The sequence below is a fragment of the Alosa alosa genome, chromosome 7 (genome assembly GCF_017589495.1).
Source record: "Alosa alosa isolate M-15738 ecotype Scorff River chromosome 7, AALO_Geno_1.1, whole genome shotgun sequence".
NCBI classification, from domain to species: domain Eukaryota; kingdom Metazoa; phylum Chordata; class Actinopteri; order Clupeiformes; family Clupeidae; genus Alosa; species Alosa alosa.
In genome coordinates this window covers 33719219-33741783 of record NC_063195.1, presented here as the reverse complement: position 1 = coordinate 33741783, position 22565 = coordinate 33719219, and the positions used below count along the sequence as shown (strand labels likewise).

The 22565-nt window shown below is 45.6% G+C and overlaps 1 protein-coding gene across 1 annotated transcript; it reads left to right on the top strand.

Moving 5' to 3' along the window:
• The first annotated feature begins 1280 nt into the window (after positions 1 to 1280).
• On the top strand, positions 1281 to 22067 carry grb2a (growth factor receptor-bound protein 2a). The gene is made up of 5 exons (XM_048248699.1): positions 1281 to 1715; positions 15852 to 15949; positions 17984 to 18106; positions 18978 to 19146; positions 19424 to 22067. Exons 1-5 carry the CDS (start codon positions 1638 to 1640, stop codon positions 19607 to 19609), a joined length of 654 nt encoding a protein of 217 aa, XP_048104656.1. The 5' UTR covers positions 1281 to 1637; the 3' UTR covers positions 19610 to 22067.
• The last annotated feature ends 498 nt before the right edge of the window (positions 22068 to 22565 follow it).

Below are 22565 nucleotides of genomic sequence, written 5' to 3'. Positions count from 1 at the left end.
TATTCAATTCAAACACATAAAACACACAAAATCAGTAACATTGATAAAACTTCAAAATGAACAGATCTAGAAGGTCGTAAACATTAAGACACTCACAATCTGTTTGCCATTTAACACTTCACAAATGTTTTCACAGTTCACAACATAGATTAGTCGTGGCACCAAATAAGATGTATTCCACTGGTACCTAACCCAGGGGTTGGCTATAGCGCTGTGCACTGAGCAAACCTCATTCCCTGACACTTTAAGAGACAGTTGTTACCACAGCCGCCTGCTATGTCCCCACACACGCACACACACACTCTTCCCAGCGCCCTGTGCATGTGCATGTACACACACACACACACACACACACACACACACAGAGACAGACAGACACAGAGAGAGAGAGAGAGAGAGAAACACACACACACACACACACACACACACACACACAGACGGACAGAAACACTGCTGGGGCAGTAACACAGACACAACCTCCCTGAGCATCCTGACAGCCTTTATATCGCAGTTACATTTCACCAGCCATCAAGCAGGAGTTGTACAGGATCCCCTGAGAGCTTGAGGACTGTTTCAGTAGGCTATAGCTAGTTTTCTGGGGCATATTGATATGAAAGAGGTGGTCAGACAAATGATTGCCTATATTTCCGAGGCAGGACTAAGCTTTATAATGAAATAAAACAAGCAGTAGCCTAGTCTACTTCCCAGCAAGTAGTGTCTTGTTTGAACAAGATAAAGTAGGCTATTACTATAGGTTAACATAGGCTACTATTGCGACTACTTTAAGGTAGGCTAAAGCTCTTATTGGTGCGTAATGGTGACAGGAAACGATGTTTAACTTACATTGACATTTTTTATGACATGCCTACTCGAAGTCTTTGCATGAAATAATCTCACACACTTTTGCTTCAAGATGTTAAGTGTGCTTTTCAGCTCGCAATTGCAAATAAGTGCTCAAGACTTCATGAACATCAGGGGCTTGGTAGGCTTATGTCTATGACCATAGTTTGTATTTAGCAGACGCTTTTGTCCAAACGACATAAACTAGGCTATATAAAAGTCACTTTGTTCGGTGTGGTAAAGTTAGTCTCGATGAAAATTGCGATATGGTGACTAGGAGTTAAATAGTGGCTGTGGAGTTCTACAATTTCAGTCTGAGTCATGTTAAAATCGCATACGCTTAAAATTCACCTATTTGACGAGGGTCGTTCCTCATCTCTGATTGGCTGTTTTCGGGATGTGGGCGAGTTGTAGTTGGCTGTTTGACATGTCAGCTCCTTCATTTCCTTCCTCCCCTACATGCGTGTGTCTTTCAATGTAGCTATTGTCTCTGGGTGCGGTTTCATCAAACACTATTTCGCCCAGGCAGTTTTGCGTTTTTCCTCCACAAATTTGTTGTTATACGCTCGGATTTACACGCACTTTTATTTATTGCAGTTCATACCTTCCGCCAAACGTCTCCTCTAAACAAGGGTATAGGCTGAGGAGCAGTAAAACCAACTTGGTCTTTTTCTTTCCAGTCTATCCCAGTTATCGTCCATCCAGAAGGAATAAGTCGAGGAATTAGGAGAGCAGCAACTGGTTTGTGTAGTACCCTCCGCACGGACACAACAACAGGTTATCAGCTGCCCTGCACAATGGAAGCCATAGCGAAGTACGATTTTAAAGCGACTGCAGATGATGAACTAAGTTTCAAGCGTGGAGAGGTACTGAAGGTAATCGCTGATTTATGCTCGTATATTTGGTGTCTTGGAAATGTTAGCCTTTGTAATGACATGGTCATGAACTGAAAATAGGATACAGAATGTATTTACCAAGGCGTTTTGCATGTGCTGCGCCCGACTGGGAACACCAACTGCTCTGAATAGTTGTCTTAGTGTTTGTCATATAATTCTGGGTTAGTGGTTCAAGTTTCTGGCAGCCTTGCCTGTGCAGCCTAAGTTGCTGTCGATGTAGCCTAGGCTACGATAGGCTAGGAAAGAGGCAGCCTTCGATACATGCCCTAAGTAAATTATTTTGTTGATCCTTAAGTAGCTTACTATTTGTTGTATGTCTTAAAACTGTTCCACCCACCCGTCTATTCTTACAGTGTTCATATTGTGTACAGTTCATTGTCTTGGTCCTTTGAGCATCTCTGATTGGAGTTTACCACAGAGAAAACTGCACTCACTGACAACCCTTTTGAAAGCTTCATGCATATTAAATTACATCTCAGGATCAATTCACATAACCATAACATGTCCCATGTAGGCTAAGCCATCATGCCAGTGAGAGGTCAAGAGTTTAGAGGAGGAAGCCAAATAGAAGTAGCCAACCCCACCAGCTGCCCAAGAGATCATGGCAATGCTGTTCTTGTTTGGGTAGTCGATAGTTCCCTTATACTTCAAGGTCCACCCTTTTGGGACAATGTGCATGCACTGTCACTGTGCACTCTCTTACCTTTCCTAACACTTTAATAGGCCATTTTTGCCATTAATCCCTCACGTGAGTGTTGCTATTCTGGTATTCTGGAGAAAAGGCTTCAAACCACAGTTTTCTTTTCTTACAGCAAGCATCTAAATGTTTTTTTTTTTTTCTTCTTTTTTCCACTTTTGCCCCTTCCGATACCAGCATTTTTGTGGTTGAGACATTAAATGTTCTTGGAACAGGATGTCTGCCATTTCACCAGCGCTTGTCAGTTAATGACTCATCTTATCCTCTCCATCAGGGAAGGCTGAGCCAAGTGCCACGGCTTCGGTTCGGTGATTGCGGTGCCACTCACGTTCACTGTTAGATGGACTATATGCCAGCGCTGTGTCATTTTTAAAGATGTCAGTGCAAGGTCCTTAGAAACCTCTCTTCACTTCAGTCTCTTGCTCTTATGTTTGGGCAGCCTTAGCCTCTGGTCTGTCTGCCTTACTGAATATAGCAGCCATTCCTCACAGGAATCAACCCAACTTCACCGTCACTAGTGTACTAGCAAAATTAATGATATTTTAATGTCTAATGTCTGCGTATCTGTAATATACTTTAAAATAGTTTGTGTATTGTTTGTTTCTGAAATTAACAGCCTCTAATATTCATAAAGGAGTCAAGGCACATGATATATGTACCTACAGTTAGGGTATAGTGGAAATATGTGAGGTTAGGAGACAAATAACATTCAGTGAACTTTCAGTTGTTCTGGCCCTGCCAATATAGTGTAAAAGACACACAAATCCCTTATTTCTTCACTGACAAGCGAGCCCTAATTCTTGTGAAAACCACTGGCGTTGAGACCTGAGTTACTGTGGTGAACAAGGTGGGGCTGCGGCGTGCCAATTAGCATCGTCCCACAGGCCCGTGCCTGCCTGCGTATGAGCTGAGCATAAATATGAAATATGTGAGGCAACAGATTGACAGTAACGCTCCTGGGCCTGTGCCACTGTGCTCTGGTACACTGGGAAGAGATAAAAGGGAGGAAAGGAGACTGGCTTGCACAAGCACTCTCCCAATTCCTACTCGCTCTCACTGCTCCAGCCCCTAAACCGAGTGCGCCTCCCCCTTCTTCTCCAAGGTCCCATGAGGCTCGGCTTCCCGAGGTTTGGAGAGAGGGGGTCTGAAGGGGATTCAGAAACGCCTGCCATCCAATTCTCCAGCTGCGTAATTGAATTTAGAAACCATGGAAGAGGCTGTTTTTCAGCCCCCTCAACTTGAGCCTGTTCCACACTAACCGCACACTTCAAAGCTCTGCAGCTCTGCTCTGCAAACTGTTTCAGTTTGAAATTGTCAGCCGACTTGAATGTCCTGTTGGCAAAAACACAGAAATCCTTGTTGAGCAGCACAGTGTTCATGAGCAGCTCGCTCCCACCTCGGCAGGCGCTCGTCTTGGCCTCGTCCATATAGATCTGACTCAATCTTTGGTGTTTGGCAGCGTGTGGCAAAGCTCGGCAGCATTATCAGAATTCAGCACAGGCGGCACTCAGAAGCCATTTCCTCTCCTTTTCTGTAATTTGGGTTAGAGAGTCTGTGTGGGTTGTCAGAGAGTCTGTGTGGGTTGTGTTTTGCTCATGCAGTAGCTTATCCCTCCAAGCACAGATCTGTGGTATTAATGTTTCAGCTGAAGATGGTAATTTTTGGCTTTTTCATGGTAATTTTTGAGGAGGGGAGGGAAGAATAAAAAAGTGCTCATGGCTCCCTTGTCAGCATTCTGCTGTGGTCTTCTATGATAACTAAGCCGTTTGGATAAAAGCACTATCTGCCATTTGCCAAGCTTCTTAGTTTTAACCATTTCAGTTTACCAGACATATTTTGGTAACAGAAACAGACTGTTTTTTTTCCAGTTCTTTCATACAAGGACTACTAATTCACTACTAATCCCCTCAGCATGTAATTTCTCTTTGCAAACAGGAGGCCTGAACATCAGCAGAGCTCTAATTTTAGTCTGAAAGCAGCAGAAAGGGAAGGAGCTGAAACTGGAGCTCTGCCACAGGCTATATGGCAGCAGAAGGCGGCTGCAGAGATCTTTCTTGTGACCAGAATAATGGATCCATCACGAAGGACCCATTGCAGAGAGACCTCATGGCAGATGGGGCAGTGAAGTGCCTTGGTCGATGGCCTTTGTGGTCCAGAAAGAAGATCTGCATCTGCATCAAAGGCTCAATAGAGTTGAAATGTCATTTGAGCAGCACTGTACAGATATGTGGAGATAATCTGTTTTCTTGGTTTGAAAGGCTTATGCAAAGGCATACTGGCCTGCTGGCGCTGTCTCTATCCTATACCCTGCAGGTCCTTACAGTTTTCCTTTACAATATGCACATGATGGACTTGGCAGCTCTGGAGAGAGGCGTAGCAGACCTCTGCTCCATCTTTCTGTTCCAGCTGCAGTGTCCCCCCCTCGTGTAAGCCGTGGGAGAGAGGGAGAGAAGCAGGAAGTGGGGGGCTCTGGAGAGGTGACGGTGTTTATTTTCCCTCCAGCTCAGTGGGCAGAGAGCTGCAAACTCAAACCAGCAGCTTGAGCAGGACCAGAGAGAGAGAGAGCGGCGGCTCTCTCGGACGGGGTCCCCCCCAATCTTACCTCCGTAGCCACCCCGGGGACGAGAAAGTAAATACAGGAGAAGAGGAAAACATTCTCAGGACCCTGGCCTGTGACTGGGCCGTGTTGCCTCAGCGCCAGGGCCGAGGGAGGGGAGGTCAGGGAGGAGGTGACAGAAGGTCGCCGGGGCTTGGCTGTTGTTTTTAGTTTTCAACACGGCCCGCTCTCTGCGCAAAAAAAAAATGTGGAGCATTTCAGGGTTTGAGGAGAGGGAGGAGACGCAGTTGGATGTGGCTGAGAAACGTGCTGACAAGTCGCTGACATGGGAGAAGGCTGTGGAAGTTGCTGGGCTTTTTTATTTCTGGACTGTGAAAAACTGTGATGTGGTGCAAGCTTTGAAAAGACATTTTAGAAATGTTTGCAAAAATAGGTGATAAGAAGACGTTGATAATTCAAGCGTGTCTCCTTGTCAGTGTGCCATGTTGAAGTATGCGCAGAAAACGTATATTATCCTCCAGAGCCCTGTACCACTTTAATGAAGCGATGCTCCCCTTTGGCAAGCAGCGCTGTGATGGAGATGGAAAAGAAATCCTCTAATTACGGGATCATGACTTCTGACTGGAGGGGGGAAGGCTTGTGTTCTGCTCCTGATTGTGGCTTTGAAGGGCTTCTTCTCTGCAGCCTGATTTGCTTGAGACTCTCTTGAGGTCTAAGGCCTCAATTTTATTAGCAGCAAGCTCAGGGACCCGCTCTTTGAAGGGAGTCTGGAATGTAACCCTTAGTTTTCTAGCTCTCTCTTTTTTTTTTTTTTTCCCGGGGTGTTGAGGGGGTAGAATGAGATGTGTATGGGAGCGCCTCTTGGTGTGCCCCACTTTCTCAAGGCCACCTGGGATTTTCCGGGAGCTGCCGAGTGTGAGATCCTCAGATGAAAGGAAACACTGTGCCAAATAGCGACTCAGTGGGATATGCCCTCGCCTGTGTGGCAGTCAGCAAAATTTAGATTGTGAGGCTGCACAAGAATACAATCAAGTTTGCGATCCTTTAGTCACTTACTACCACTAAACGCTGCAGTTAATGAGCTCTGTGGCGTACCCTGTCATAGATCCATATAATGTGACTTTTATTATTGCTTCTACAGTCGCAGTCATTTATAATCCCTGACATGTAACATGGTATCAAATGTGCTCATTTTTACCATACAGTAGCACTGGCATTATGCTAATGACAAAGTCAATACTGTGTTATCAGACAGGGGTGTTTTATTTGACTGGATCTGCTGCCAATCTGACAACACTGTCAGGAACATGACTCAGAACTGATGAAGCACTATTTCATAGAGTTCATAGACTTTTCCCCTACATTCTATTGAACACTGTAGCTATATTGACCAAAGGCTCTCCCTTGTGTGCCAAGGCACAGGCCCTGGCTCTGGCCTCTATTCTTGGCTTTTGATGCAGTGTGTTTTCTGCTTGATTTGTCTCATTATAGAAAACTAGCAGTTTCGCTCCTCGTATATCACAGAATGCTGTTGACGCTGGGCGTTTTTCCTCCTCCGTGGGTATTGATCAGAGCTGTGTGTCAATTTACTGCCCCGCAGGGGAGGAGCGCTTACTGGGCCCCGGCTCCTCTGCGGCTCCCGCGGAAACTCAATAGAATCCTCCCAGCGGAAGAGACAGAGGCAGGAAGAGAAAGGGAAAAATCTCTTAATGACTCCTTTTTCTCTTTTTCACATAAACCAGCCCCATAAGTCATGAGTGTTTACTGCAGGAAGCTGTCAGCACTTTTCGCTGAGACACAATGTTATGAATGTATAATTGACCCTTTTCATCCCCAACTCTCCATTTTCTTCATCGCCAAGGGAGTAGCTCTTACCAAAAACTAGGATTGCTTCACAAAGAGGCAGCCAAACAGGACGTGAAATCCTCACGAGGAAATGCTAAAGTAAGCCTGTTGACTGTTGACTGTGCATTGCTCTTGTGTTGATATTCAGTTATTCTGCGCATGCATGTGGCTCTGGGTACCAAACAAAGAAGATGAGAGTGTGACGCATCAGAGACGGCCCTGAGTCATCCCCAATCTCTCTCTCTCTCTCTTTTCACATCCTCCATCAGCCACTCTGCTTGTGACGCGTCCCCTGTGGGACAGCTCTGGGATCAGTGTCAGCGCTGACCCATCTGTCACAGGCCCCCGAGGGTAGCAAGAGAGGGAGTCTGAGTGAAAGGCCTGCCGATGCACTGGCCTCAGACACGCTGCTACTTGACAGGCTTACAGCCTCATATCAGATGATTCATGTGTTGGGTCGTTTATCACAGATGTGATCTCAACCAAACATTTTAGTCTATGGTTGTGCTGTCGCCCGCAGGGGATCAGTCACCGTCTGGTGATCTCATCCCTTCGATGATGATGATGATGATGATGATGATTGTGATGCGTCTGATGCTGGTCCGTCTGCCATGGCGGCGTGTGCGGTGGTGTCGAGGGAGAAAGCAGGCGCTTGGACTAATGCTGTAATCCTGCCAAGCCTGTCTGTGGGCTTGTTAAAAGTGCCCCACTTAAGCCAGCATTACAGTTCTATGATGCCTCCTGATCACAGGCTCTGGGTAAACAACCCTGATGGCTTAACGGTCCGTGGCGAGTCCACAGGCCGCCCAGGAGAGACTGGACAGGCCATTACAAGCCCCCGCCAGCCAGCCTGCGGCCTGTCTTTGAACCTAGACGGCAGGCCGCCACTGCCTGTGGCTCTCGTTCATTGGTACTAAAGGTACCGCTGCTGGGCATAGGTGAGGTGTGCTCTGTGTTGTTGAGGCAGGCTGTGTTTGGGGAGCAGCACGTTAGTCATGACGTCTAGCTGGAGGTGCCGGCTTTGTGCATCACAGCGGACTGGAAGTTGACAGGACGTGTTGTCTTTCAAACGGTGCTGACTTGCTGACTCATTCGGCATTAAGGAATGAGTGTACTTTTGGCCAGGGATAATTGTAAATTTCCCCCTTGGCCAGACCTTTTCCTCAGATTGCAAATCACACCTGAGTTGTTGACAGCAGGCTTTTGTCCCCACCCCCAGAGCTTCCAAACATTGGATCAGTGCCGCCTCTGAGAGACCCTGGATTCCCCTGTGTTATTAGAGAGAAGAGGGAGAATGTGTGTTTTCAGAGGGAATCCCTGTGAAGAGGCTTCATCTGTCACACTTGGACTGAACCCATGTTTATAATTCAGCATGGTCTAAACTGCATGGAGGACATTTATCGTGAAGTTAACTAAGCTTATCAAGTATCAATTGACTAAGATTATCAACAAGCTTCCTCTCCTCTATCATAGCTTAACAAACAAACCGAAATCCTTCCTGGAACTGAAATGGATGGTTTTCGTAGATGCTTTCTATTCCGAGTCCATTATGGTGGTCATGCCTTTGCTGTGAATACCTAACATGGAGATCACCCTCGACCCTGTAAAGTCACATGACAATGGTATGCTCGCGCAGTGGAGTGTGAATGGTACAGTCTGTTCAAGCCAGACTATTTCTGCACCCACATACGAATCGACTCTATTCAGCTGTGGGGGCCATGTTGCTGGGCGAGGGGGGGTGGCCTCACGTGCGTGATGGTGGGCCACAGATGGCGGTGGTGGTGGGTGTGCATATGCACCGAGAGCAGGTTGTGAGCGGAGGGGCGTGTCAGGAGCCCAGGGGACATGACCTATGGGGGTGAGAAAATCTCTGGCTGTAGAACGTAGCCTTAGAGGGGATTTGTGGAATCCAGTGAAGCCATGGCAGAATGCTGTTGCCTGACTGACGGGCACCTTCTGGTTAGGCTAATGAGCACAAATGGGCATGTGCCTGTATAATATGGATGTGGAGAAGAATAAGTGTGGAGATCGCTGGTCATTAGCACCTCTACCCAGCTGCTCTCAAATCTGCCCACTCTGCCTGACCACTCTGTTAAAAAAATGAATGAGAAACTGGCGTTTTGTGCTATTCATCTGAAGGGTCATTTTTACAACCACCAGGATACTATAGCGATGATGACCAATCAGGTCAAGTGTTTATTCTTCTGGATGAGGGAGAGAGTAGCTTTACTTTAGCTAACCAAGTTGATTCACTCAGGGTGGAGCTTCACCAGGTTGGTGTGTTCGACTCAATACATCTTCACATCACCCCACAACACTACTTCCAAGCCAGTCATGACTTAGCAAGTAGCTGTGTGTACAGTAACTGCCACACCAACTAACCCAATAGTGGCAAACAGAATGTTGCACCTTCTAACATAGCATATGTCAGCAATTCGACCTTCCCCTTCCCTAATCTTGTATGGGAAGTCTGTGTTTGCGTGACATAGTTTACAAGAAATGACTGAGTTAAGCTCTCATCTGTACAGAGATAGCCTATCATCAAGATAAGAGGGACTTGGACATAAGGACAAGCTGTCCGCACCTCTGTCTGTTTGTCGCGATAGCAGGTCTACACAGCTGCTCTCAGAACAAATACTTTGTTTGGCTTCTCTTTTTTGTAAAAAACACCCAGAGATACTCTGTGTTATTCATGTACATCTAGACGTCCGTTTCAAGTGTTTTCAAGTTAGCTGCACTTAAATGATAAACACCACATCCAGTATTTTGTGATTATCTGCAATTCTGTCATTGTTACCAATAATTATTTGTCGCCCTTTCCACACACTGAAAGCGGCTGTTATAATAAACCTGTGCTGGTTTTAAGACTTCAGATGCCATTCTTAAGAGGCAAAGGGTGTGATTTTAGGCATCTCTAGTGCCAGGTCAGGATATTTGTCTTTTCCTTTATATTATTTTTAAATATTTCAGTGGAAGTTGGGATAGCTGCTGGCAAGTCAACACAAAAACATGCCATTGTCTTGGCTGATCAGTAATACTTGCTAATCAGTAGTTTCATTGAATATCATCCCCTGACACAGTAAGTAATCAGGAGTTTCTCTATGATTAGGCTAGAACCTGCTGATTGTATGTGGGCTATAAAAATTACAAGATACAGTCCTACAGTATAATGAGAAAATAATCAGGCATTCATCACTACCAAAGAATGGGACAGATTGTAAAAACTGTAACAGTGATTGGCATCACATCACCATTCGAGGCTTAAATCAAGGATGTATGTGTGGAGTGGAGTGGAGTTAAGGTAGGGGGTGTAAAATATTGAAAGGCTGGCCATACCTGATGCCTCTGTACACTGAAACTCTGAGGATAAAACAGAATACATCTAGCCTGTCAGCAAAGGGAAAAACAACTGTCCAATGTAAAAACAGTGGGGCTGATGTTTTCAAAGCAAAGATCTCAGTTCAAGGCTCAGTCCCTGCCACCGATCCATCCTAGCTAAGTGTGGTTCCTTTAGAGAAATTTGATTCTTTGCTCTCTTGTTCAACACAATTATGACCTCATCAGATCTATATTGACATAGTCCATGCTCAACTCAATTTCATTCACTCAGTTGCAGACAAGCGACTTGTCCAAAAAAAACAAAAAAACACCGAAATTACTATTTTGTAGTAGCGTCTTGTTCAGTAGACATTTTGCAGTTCTGCCTGGAGCTGGTCCAGCGGTCTGTGTGCTCAAGATTCAACTCCTGCCACTTCTGAGAGTTTGATCAGACCAGCCCCTAGACAGTAGTCAAGTTAATCCTCTTCCACATCTTTCCACTTGTCTGTCTGTGTGAGACCCTGTCAAGTCCTTGAGACTTGTGCCGTGGACCAGAGACCCCATTAGTATGCCATTGGTATTTGGACCAGAGACCCCATTAGTATGCCATTGGTATAATCTTAGATTGTCCCCAATTCCTCTCTCCCCTCCCTCCCCATCTGTGTGCTGTGTGCTGTGTTGTGCTGTGTTGTGCTGTGTTGTGCTGTGTTGTGCTGTGTTGTGCTGTGTTGTGCTGTGCTGTGCTGTGCTGTGCGCTGTGTGCTGTGTTGTGCTGTGCACTGTGCGCTGTGCACTGTGTTGTGCTGTGTTGTGCTGTGTTGTGCTGTGCTGTGCTGTGCTGTGCTGTGCTGTGTCCTGTTGTGTTGTGTGTTGTGTTGTGCTGTGCTGTGCTGTGTGTTGTGCTGTGCTGTGTTGTGCTGTGCTGTGTCCTGTGTTGTGCTGTGTTGTGTTGTGTTGTGTTGTGTTGTGTTGTTGTGTTGTGTTGTGCTGTGCTGTGCTGTGCTGTGTGCTCGGTCAGGCTGGCCCTCATTTCCTAGAGAGAGCCTAATGACTTCTATCAGCCAGCTCCCTTGCTGAACACTGGCACATGCTCACAGGGAGGGGTGGCCATTAGCTCCCCCATTTTCTTTCTCTACAGATCTCTCTCTCTCTCTCTCTCTCTCTCTCTCTCTCTCTCTCTCTTTTCTCTGTCCTTTCACTCTTTTTCACTCTTTACTCTCTTGTTCACTTTTCTCTCTTGAGGTGTAAGTCTGGTTCAACCAAACCAGAGAAATGTTATGCATCATCATATCTTTTTTTTTTTTGGGTAATAGCTCAGACCGTAGTAGCCTGTTGTGAACAAAGCCAGATGATTTGTTTACAGGCCTCACACTTGCTACAGAGTCAAAGGGATATTTTACATTTCGGCTTTTGAAATGCCTGTGACGGACCACTGTTCCAGTCTCCAACACTCCTCACTTGGCAGCCATTCTGACCACGCCCCTGTCATCTCCACCATCACACACAAGGGCACACACACAGACGAACACATACACACACGAACACACACACACACGCACACACCTACTCGTGCTGTGCAGATCAAAGCGCACACAGTGACTCAGAGGGTCTGATCTGCAGCCGTGCGCTCTGACACTTCATGTCCTGATGGCATCTGTAGTCGTGTCTGCTCGACGCCCTCAGGCATGCCGTGGATTACAGGCGGCACTTGTCTGGCGGCTCATGTCTGTGTTTTTAAATTGGATCTGTGAGGTCATGCAGAGTTCATAGTGATGATTAGTCTCAGTACCATGTCTCTCATATGTCATATTTGTCAATGTTATCCTAAGAATTGCATGCATTGGTTTTAAGCCTATCAGTATAACCGTGACAAATAAATATTCTGACATAAACCTTCTTTCAAGGATAAAGTCAATATTGACATTATCTATAATGCTTAAAGAGATTCCACAAAATGAAGCCAATTCCTCAATTCAGTGGATATTAGGGTTGTTTGTCTGATTTGATATTGATCAGTAAAATTTCTTGTTTTAATTTTTGTGCTACAATGCATTTTTTCCTAGGGCTGCTTCTGTAATGGTTAAACATATCAAACATGGCTAACATATCAAATCCATTTAATTACCAGTCATTCCGTGTTCCGTCTAAGATCTCTCTACTGTAGCTACTGTATCACATCTCATATGTCATTATGTTATTGAATCAGAATCAAATTATACTGAATCGATTCATCAGAATCAAATCAAATCAGGTCAGGACATCTGTGCTAATACTCAGCCCTAGTCTTCTATGGACACACAGAGCTCTGCAAAATGGACTTCCTGTCCAGAGTCCCTTAAAGAGCAGCAAAGAGCACTTTAAAGAGTAGGCCCAAAAGAACAATCCTAAAAATGGAACACTTTTCAGGTTCATCCCTGAGAGGCCAGCCTCGAGAGGAACTTCTCATTATGTTACCTTTTAAATGTGACACTTCTGACTCTTACTAAAATTAATCATCTGGGTTATGACCTCCTATTTCAAGTGCTGCCTGGTAATGATGCATGACTAGGCACATATGCTGACTGATGTGACAAAATGGGGTTTCACAATTGGTACAGTATATGTGAGACATATGGAGTTTGAATAGACCTAGCACATAGATACCAGCTGTTGGCAAAGTCAATATGTGGCTACATTGTGAGCTATCAACTTTAAATAGTGACAATGGCCAAAGGTTGTTTGGATTGCTCTTTTCATTTTATGCATGATACATGACTGAAAGGCCATAGTGTGATTTGGAAAGGCCAAGGGCATATTTCAAATCCGTTGTACAACTGATACAATTTTGACTAAATTAAAAACTACATTTATTTGCATTCATATATGAAATGCATATTAACATAGAGGTTTTTACAGTCTTATACAAAAATACAGATACCCAAATTGTATTTATAGAAACAAAAAAGGCTTATTTTATTAAAATAAGAATAATTTAATACTATATATATTTCATATGTACTTACAACACAGCTCATCTGTTAGTGATCTAATTTAGTAATTTGACCCAATATCTATTTATTTCTCCTCTGCACACTAACACGCGCATGCACACACACAAACACACACGCACACACACACACCAATGGTTCTCTCTCTCTCTCTCTCTCTCTCTCTCTCTCTGTGTAATTCACTGCCTAGCAACAGTGGATTTCCTGCGAGACAGCAGGCTGCTGGTGCACGTCTCTGAATATTGGATCAAACTGGCATCAGTGTGGGCAGCCCGTCTCTCTCTCTCTCTCTCTCTCTCTCTCTCTCTCTCCCCCCTCAGTGTGGTTTAGGGTTTAAGGGGAGAATGGCTTTGAGAGTGATCCATCTCTTCCCCACACCACGGCGCGTAGTCCCTCATCCAGAACAGAGGGAGGCGCACATCTTTAATCACCTCCATCTTCTTTTTGCTGTTTGTTTGTTTGTTTGCTTATCCCCTCCTAAAAGCTCTTTGCCGCTGAGAGGATTTTCTAGAAAGAGTCGAAAACTGGGGCAGAGTTTGCGAGGAGATTTCTCGCTCCTCTGAGGCTTGCGCGGCCTTGGCGTGTCTCGCTCTGCCGCCTTAGCTCTGCGTAGGGCGCCTCGTGGGCTCAGCGCTTCTGCTCGCTCCTGCTGAATGCACAAGCTATGCGGTTGGAACAAATAACAATCAGGGGTTGTCTTCTGGGCTTAAAATCCTTTCCGAAGATAATGAGAGGATGAATTATAGTTCAGCGCTGTGGTTGGGAAACACTTTTCTCCACTGGCCTCGCTCTCTCTCCCAGCAGTTTGAGTTTGAGGGTGGGCTCCGCGTGCTGTGTGTGTTCTGGTCACACAGACAATAAGAGTGAGCTTCATACCCTCTTAACCAGAGCTGCAGATCCGAAGGTTGCTTCCATTTTGTGCCGTTGGTTACAGAGGAAGCTTGTAGACCATAGATGGGTGACTGAAGACTGTACTTATTGCTGGAAATACTATGGAGTTTAACATAGTAATGATGTGGCATATACCCTTTACTCATGGGATGTGAAATACTATGGAGTTTAACATAGTAATGATGTGGCATATACTCATTACTCATGAGATGTGAAATAATATAATATGGAGTTTAACATAGTAATGATGTGGCATATACTCATTACTCATGAGATGTGAAGCGCCTTTCTTGAACGATACAAAAGATGGCTGATGTGGGATATAGTTAATGCAACTTGAATGACTGCCCCTCAGTGGCTGATGATCTTGTCCAGCTCATGCTTGTTCACCAACAACAGAAAGACATGTTTAGACACCACTGTTCTCTGAGGCATTTCCTTCAAACTAATCCTTTTAAACAACATTGGGATTTCTAGGAAGTCATTTGTATGGGGTTTTGAGTCCCACACCAATATAGGTCACTTCAGACCTCTGGTCTTGTGTTTTCTCACATTGTTTGCCCCCCCTCGGTTGTTTACAGTGGGAGTCTTTTTCACTTTGTGGCGCGGCGGTGAAGGCGCCACAGCTGGGCGGCAGGAGGGGAAGATTAATGGCTGTTTACAGAAGGCCACTACCACCAGGAGACCGGGGGAGTCATCTCCCGTCTCGGCCCACAGGCACAGCGGACATCTCCGACGACGAGAGTGGACGCTGTTACTGTGTGCTGTATAAGCAGTGGAAAGGTTTAGTCCAGTTGCTGATGCTAGTGTTCTCTGTTCTGCGACACCTTGAGCGAAATTCCCTAGAAATGGTGTACTTTAAAAGATTGTCACTGTTCTCTGAGGCCATTCGTGTGTGTGTGTGTGTGTGTGTGTGTGTGTGTGTGTGTGTGTGTGTGTGTGTGTGTGTGTGTGTGTGTGTGTGTGTGTGTGTGTCTCTTCCCACTTGGCCTGGGGTAGTGAGCACAGATGGGCTCTCTGAGTAGAGCGTCTGCTGCTGACCAAGCTGGACTCTGCACTGTAGACCAGCAGTGTCTGGCCCCATACGTAGTTGTGCACTCCCACCCCCCACCCCTCCACTGCTCAGACTTTTCAACAAGCGTTCACCTGAAATGCTATCCAGACTCTTTTGTATGTGTGTGCCAATACGCCTCTAGGCTTTGTGTGCAGGGTCTCCCAGTGTTGCCATATGAATGGCTCATGTTGTTTCAGACCCAGGCTGGTGGTGCTCGGCCGTATCTGGGTGGCTCAGTGTGTGTTGTCCTGAAAGTGACTGCTCCATGGCAACGACGCCCATGTGTGGCTGTGCCCGCTGAGCTCGGCGCTCTCAGGAAGGATATTGCACGCTTGTTTCCTGACGGAGACGCTTTGGTCTGCTCTCCCGCTCTTCCTCTGGATATCTAGGCCAACCACATGTCCCTTTTTTTTTTACAAGCTCCGTGCCTCGTGATGTTGTCTGTGGAGACCTGTCAGGAGAGAATGTGACATTTGTTGTGGCCCTCGCTGAGTTTTGGTAGATAAATGTGTCAATCTAGCTGTGCCCTCCTGTTGTCCTGTGTCTGTCCTGTTTGCCCGGGATTCTCTTTCCTTGTTCTCTACTACTGCAGATGACCACTAGCCTCATGTCTTGTTGTTCTCTACTACTGCAGATGACCACTAGCCTCATGTCTTGTTGTTCTCTACTACTGCAGATGACCACTAGCCTCATGTCTTGTTGTTCTCTACTACTGCAGATGACCACTAGCCTCATGTCTTCTTGTCATCTCTTTTTGCATTTTCAGGTTTTAAATGAAGAATGTGACCAAAACTGGTACAAGGCAGAGGTGAACGGAAGAGAGGGCTTCATCCCCAAGAATTATATTGAAATGAAGCCACATCCGTAAGTGTTGATCTGCTCCAAGCTCTGCACCCATATGAAAGTAGGTCACTGCTGCTACAGTTTCTTGTTCTCCATCATCAGTGTTCAGTGAGCAAAGAATAAAATGAATATTTTCTGTCAATCGTAGGTTTGCGTTTTTAAGCCACATTTATTGGATTGTTTTGTAAAGTGGTATGACAACCATCTGTGCTTAAGCTGGCTAAACCTCCTGCCACTGTCATCCTGAGAACCAGCAAACTGCTACAATAGCAAATTCCCATTCAGCGGAGAGCCAATCAGAATGATCTCGCTCCCCGGCAGGCTCTAGCGCTGATTCAACGTATTGAATTGGCTGAAAAGCTGCCAACAAGGACCCGACTAGTGCCGATGTGTGGCACGCATTGCACAAATTAGGCTGACAGACACTCACCAGTTGCCAGACATTGGCTGCCCATCAGCTTGGTGTGTCCCAGGCTTTTAGGAGCTTCATCAGCAACCTCCACTCGGTGAGGCTGGACTGACCACAGAGCCAGACCGCTGCAGCACCAGTTTGTTATTATAGATCAGTAAGAGCTGGGGAGGCTTGCCCAGTGTTGTTTAATAGGACAGCCAGCCAAAAGCATCTCTTTAAAATGATATGCCATATAAGACCTGGATCTGAAGCTTTCCTCCCCCCCTTTTCCCTCCTCTCTGATGGCGAGCCCTTGTGGTCAGGGGTTTTGGGTTTGGCTCGCCCGACTCCCCACTCTGGTCGAAGGCCCTCATCATGTGGCCGGGTTGCGGAGCCCAATCTGCTGAGTCAGGCGCCCGAGCGTCCCCCGGCAGACCCACTCACCCCTGACCCGCGCCTGAACTGCGCTCCGTGTTGTAGAAATAGACCCGCAGGCTTCTTTCCAGAACGAGCCCCTTTCTAGTGTTGCCGAAATGGAAAAGTTGTGTGATCTCCGCCTCGCGTGCTTTCTACTTTTTCCTGGTGCGTTTCTGGATCTGCCGTGCTAATGGCAGAGCCCAGCGACTTTGAAGTGATGCATTGGCGCCCACTGATTCATGACCCAGGGATGGCATGGAGACAGATTGTGGTCGCTGTGCAGTGGCTCCTCCTCAGCCAATCAGAGCTGTGCTTGAGGCGGCACATGATCATGAAATGAGGCAGGAGGGACTCGCCGCCTCCGCTGCTCTGGGTTGGGAGTGTGTCAGCCTAAAGCTGAAGCGTGAGGCAGACCCTGGGTGTTGGGATGGGGGGGGGGGTCCTGGACTGTGGAGATCCAGCATGACGGATGGAGCAGTTGGTCTGGAGAGCTGAAGCCCACACATCTCATGGTCATGCTCTGCTGGCATTCCAAAAGCTGCTAACAAAGGCGTCCCTGTGGGGGACGAGGCCCAGTTCCGGTGCAGTTACGCACATTGTTTGATTGACAGGAGAGTGTGGGTGGGGCGGGTCCCCCAGGGCACCACAGGGTGCTCCTCTCCTCCGTCAGCAGACCCGGCAGGCACACGCCCTCTCTGGGATTGCACTGTTTCCCTACCTCCACCGAAGCGCTCAAGTGTGACGCCAACCGATGCTGCGGCTACTGTTGCTTGTGACTGACCTCAGTTCAGTTTTTTATCTCATCAGAACATTATAAATACCCCCTTACTTACTTGTAGCATTAAACCCATAATCAGTGGCAGCAGGTAGAGTGTTTACAGTTGGTGTAATGCAATCTAATTGTAATAGTGATATGAAAATGTAGTTTGTGGGGAAAAAAAACAATTATACTGTCAATAAGCAAGGAGTCAAATGGACTGTTTGCATTGGTTCCAATGACTCTATGTCGCAAGGGAAGAAATATTGTCATTTCCAGATCTTTTGTTGTGGTATTGATATTCAGGCTGTTCAAATAAATAAGCACCAGTGTAGCCACTGGCCTTTTCAAATGCCACCTCCATGTTAATTAACCCAGTGTGTGTTCCCTCTCCACTGATGCCTGTACACACAGTGTCCTGTTTTGTAAGCCCTGTGAAAACACCCTTTTGATGTTGTTGCGCTGATTAATGGCTCCTCTTTGGTGTCAGGTGGTTTTACGGAAAGATCCCGCGGGCAAAGGCCGAGGAGATGCTTAACAAACAGCGACAGGATGGGGCCTTCCTCATCAGAGAGAGCGAGAGTACTCCAGGGGACTTTTCCCTTTCCGTGAAGTAAGGCCACAGCAGATCACACACATACACACACACACACATACACAAACACGACTTTATTAGGGCAACAGCTGTGTTTTTATTTTTACACTTCTGTTTGACATACTTTTCAGTTATAATTTCATGGTATGATTTCTATTGCATTCAGCGTAAGTGATACTTTCAGTTTTAATTCATCTCATGGTGCCCAATATTGACCCCTAGTGGTGATTGTTAACAACATGAGATCAGGAGCAGGACGGTAAGACATGACCGCACTTGTTTACAATATAGCAGCACAACATGTCAAAACGCGTCATCTACATATTGATGTAAACACAGGAGTCTTCCCCATCAGCCATAGTCCAGGTCTGCCTATGCTGTAAAATCAATAGGCAGCTTATCAGGATAATTGGGGATTTAGCCACACACAGCTTAGCCCAGGGCACCTTACGGCTTTTGCCTATCTGTGTCATAATTGCAGCTCATTATCTGGGCGTCACAGCGATCACAACAGCATCATTACACAGCACAGATGCTCTCATATCTGGGAGTCTTAACTCTGTTTATCATATCCTTAAAACTTCCTGCCGAACCTCTTCCAGACGCAGTTGAATCAGTGATCTAATCCCTGTAAAATGCAAGTTTTTCGACATTTCAGCATCAACATCTGAGCTTCCCAACAGATGTTTTGAGTGTATTGCCTACGGTAGACGAGAACTGTAGTGGATGCATGCAATCCCACACAGATGGTTCTGGGAGATGGGACACTAATGTAGGGGCCAGATGACTGAATTGCACTTGTGTGATTGCTACATCCAGATGGTAGGGAAGCAAGCAGTCAGTGACAGTACTAAATCCTGGATGCTCTCACTCTCTCTCTCTCCCTCAGGTTTGGCAATGACGTGCAGCACTTCAAAGTCCTGCGGGATGGCGCTGGGAAGTATTTCCTGTGGGTGGTCAAGTTCAACTCGCTCAACTCCCTGGTGGAGTACCACCGCACCAGCTCCGTCTCCAGGAATCAGACCATCTTCCTCAAAGACATCGAGCAGGTCCCACAGGTATGTGTGCGTGTGTGCAGGGAAGCTTTTGATTATACACTGTGCAAGAGATTAAATAGTAGAATGTGTGCGGTTGTTATTCTATGATCCCAGAGGTAGTTAACACATTGACCACCGTGACTACCATTCCATTAAGAAACCTACTAAAGTCTATCCCTGGCCATTTCTGATATCGATAAGCAAAGCTACAGTATTGGTCTTGGTTCATCTTAGGATAAGATGTGCCTAGTGTGCTGTTTCTGCTCCTTACTGTGTTCTCTCCTTGTTATTTCTCCAGCATTGCACGTATGTACAGGCACTGTTCGACTTCGACCCTCAGGAGGACGGCGAGCTGGGCTTCCGTCGAGGGGCTCTCATCCAAGTGCTGGACAACTCTGACCCCAACTGGTGGAAAGGGGCGTACCACGGCCAGACGGGAATGTTCCCACGCAACTATGTCACGCCTGTCAATCAGAACATGTAAGACATCTACACAACCCAATGGACTGGACCCCACCTCGCACCACACGCCACGCCAGCCCTAGAACCAAAACAAACTTCTATGGGGTTGCTGTGGAAACGGTCGGGGGGGAAGGGTGGATCAGGACTGACTGTTGCTATGCGGGTTGCCAGACTCTGCTTTGGCGGAGAGAAGAGGCGTAGGGTGGTGCGGCGCTGGCGTGAGCGTTTGCCAAGGGCCATCGCTGGAGCCCGAGGGGGAGGAGTCACTGGGGCACGCCTCCGGCTGCTCCTGCTTCACCTCATCACACTCCTTCCGCCATCCTTCTCCTGTGATATCAAATGCTGTTTCAACAAGATCTCTTTTTTTTTTTTTTTTTTTTTTAGTAGTTCTAGAAGTCCTTCAGAAACCAGGATTTGATCTGGATCTGTTTTGTCTGTCTCGTTTCCATCAAGTAATTGGACTTCATATTGAACTCCAAGGGACAACAATCAATTTCTGAGTAAAAATCTACATGTGTTAGAGGCTGTATGTCTTACGTGCATCCGTGTCTGTAGTTTTGGTCTAAGTGGGAACTGTTACATGACATGACCTGTTCCCCTGATCCCAGGTGATGTCATAGGTCAGAGAATGCTTGCTTAAAAATCCATTTATGTCTTGAAACAGTATACAAAATGTGGTCAATACAGAAAGCTCTGGAGATGAGTTTATTGTACAGATGGTGTACTTGGCCTCTAAACATTAGGATTTCACCTCGTCTTTTTTCCTTACTGAATGGCTTTGTCATTTTGACTTTGTAATAATGAATTATGTTGATGTGACGTTCAATCATGAAACCCTACGATGTTGAATCTTGCCTGTAATTAACCCGTGTACTTCAACCTGTCGTATGTTATTGGATGAGTGGGTTATGTCTTCTGGAGACCTTTAGCTCAGTTGTGCTTTCTCAGTGCCTTCCCAGCTTACTGTCAGCAAGATAATCATGACTTAGAACTGGTCTATGTGAGAAACACACAATCTAATGCAAGCAAATGGACAGTATGTTTACTCAAGACTACAAAGAGTTGGTCAACATTACAAAAAAATGAAACTTCTTGTGAAATCTATTTCAGCCTAAGGAGTTGGTGGGGCAGGGGACTGTGCACACGTGTATGATGCTGGTATTTAACTTGAAGAGAAATAAATGTAGACAATATGATGCATTCCCTTGCTACATCCTCAAACGCATGGTCTCACTGTCAAGTGTATGGGTGGGTTTGGGTGGCAGATCACACCTTGCCATCACTGTGTTGCTCTTTTTCACATTAATGTATGAATTTTTACACTTTGCAGCATTTGTACTTGGAATAAGTGTATAAAGAGAGGTCTACTAATTATACGGTTATCTTACATTTGAAACGGTGTTTGCAAAATAATCAAAGACAACTGCTATGGGGATTTATTTTCTGTATCCTTTGGAGCAGAGGAGTCCAGATGAAATGGCACACGAGTGAAAAACTGTGAGTGCTTGCTTGTTTCACCCTATCTGTTTTCTACAGACGATGGGGGCTGTTTGACATCAAACGGCAACAACAAAAGAACAGCAATGGTGCAGAGAACAGCAGAGACTGAGGAAGTTCACATACAAAACTAAAAACATTGGTTAGAGAGATCATAATAGATTTGGAGTAAGCATGACAGACTATGTTATTTAAACTGTGATTTTTCCTATTTTTTTTCTCCGGTCACTCAATTCCTTTCTTTTTTTTGTGAATAAAACCCAGTTGCTCTGATTACGTGAAAGTACTACAGAAAAAGATAGCTCTGATTTACACATTGCTCTGAGTGGTTTGAAGGATGTTGAAAGTTACAATTTAAAGATGAGTTGGGCAGAAGATTATGCAACACACTTACACACACTATTTTCAAAGCCATATTTTCATCTGTTATTCTTTGTGTCATATCCTTCCTTTGTTGCCACATTGGCCACTTCACCCACTGCATATTCAAGGTAGAAGGAGGAGGAACACATAACAAAGGATGAAAGAGTTGATAAAAAAGAAAAAAATAATGGTTGATTTTCTTCTGAATATCAGTAGCTCTCCCTCATTTTCATGCAAATATTTGTGGACTTCTTGTTATTAGTTGTCAGGTTTAAGTTATAGGTGGCCTTCTTCAGAGATTTTGTTGGAGCTTCAATGAGTCTGAGTCAGTTTCAGCATTGGGTAAGTGAGGCTGGTCCATGGTGTGGAAGCCGACTCGAAGGACCATTCTGATGCATCCATGCCCCCATGATTTCTGATTTGTTTGAGTCTCCACATAAAACACAATGCCCTGAGACTGATGTTTAAATGTTGCCATTTTTGTGGTTGTTGCCTGAAGGAGCCCATGGTTTGGGTGTGTGCAATAGCATCACAGTTAGGTGGACTGTATCCCTTTAAATGTGTACCATTTCTTTTTCTTGGTTGGTAACTAAATAAAGCAACATTTTTTGTGTATTTGAGCAGCTTGTTTAATCATCAGTTTTAGTTCATTCTTGTTATGTATCTACTTTGCAGTTCAGTAAGTAATTATGTATCACAAGAGAACACTGACATGTAAGGAGCTCTCAGGGTCCAAGGGGATTTCCCCAAGCTCCCTAGCAATAGGTTTTGCATTCCCTTGCAAATATTTTGCCTTCCTGTAGTGCAAAACATAAATTCTCACCTCATACAAAAATGAATCTCACTATGACACTTTAGGGCCTTTGTAAAAAAAATATAGAATAAAACACAGATAAACACACACTTTAGAGGATGTAACAAGCACATAATTGAACCTCAGGACATGCTGTAGGCTTAACCCTTCTTTCCCCAAAGCATGCAGAATACGGTCTTCCAATGCATATAAACTAAGGCTACATCTTGTCTTGTAACGGTCTTACACAGAGTTCTCATAGTAAATATTTCTGATCTGGACACAGGTTGAGATGTGATGAAGGTGTGCTGTATAGGCATGTAGA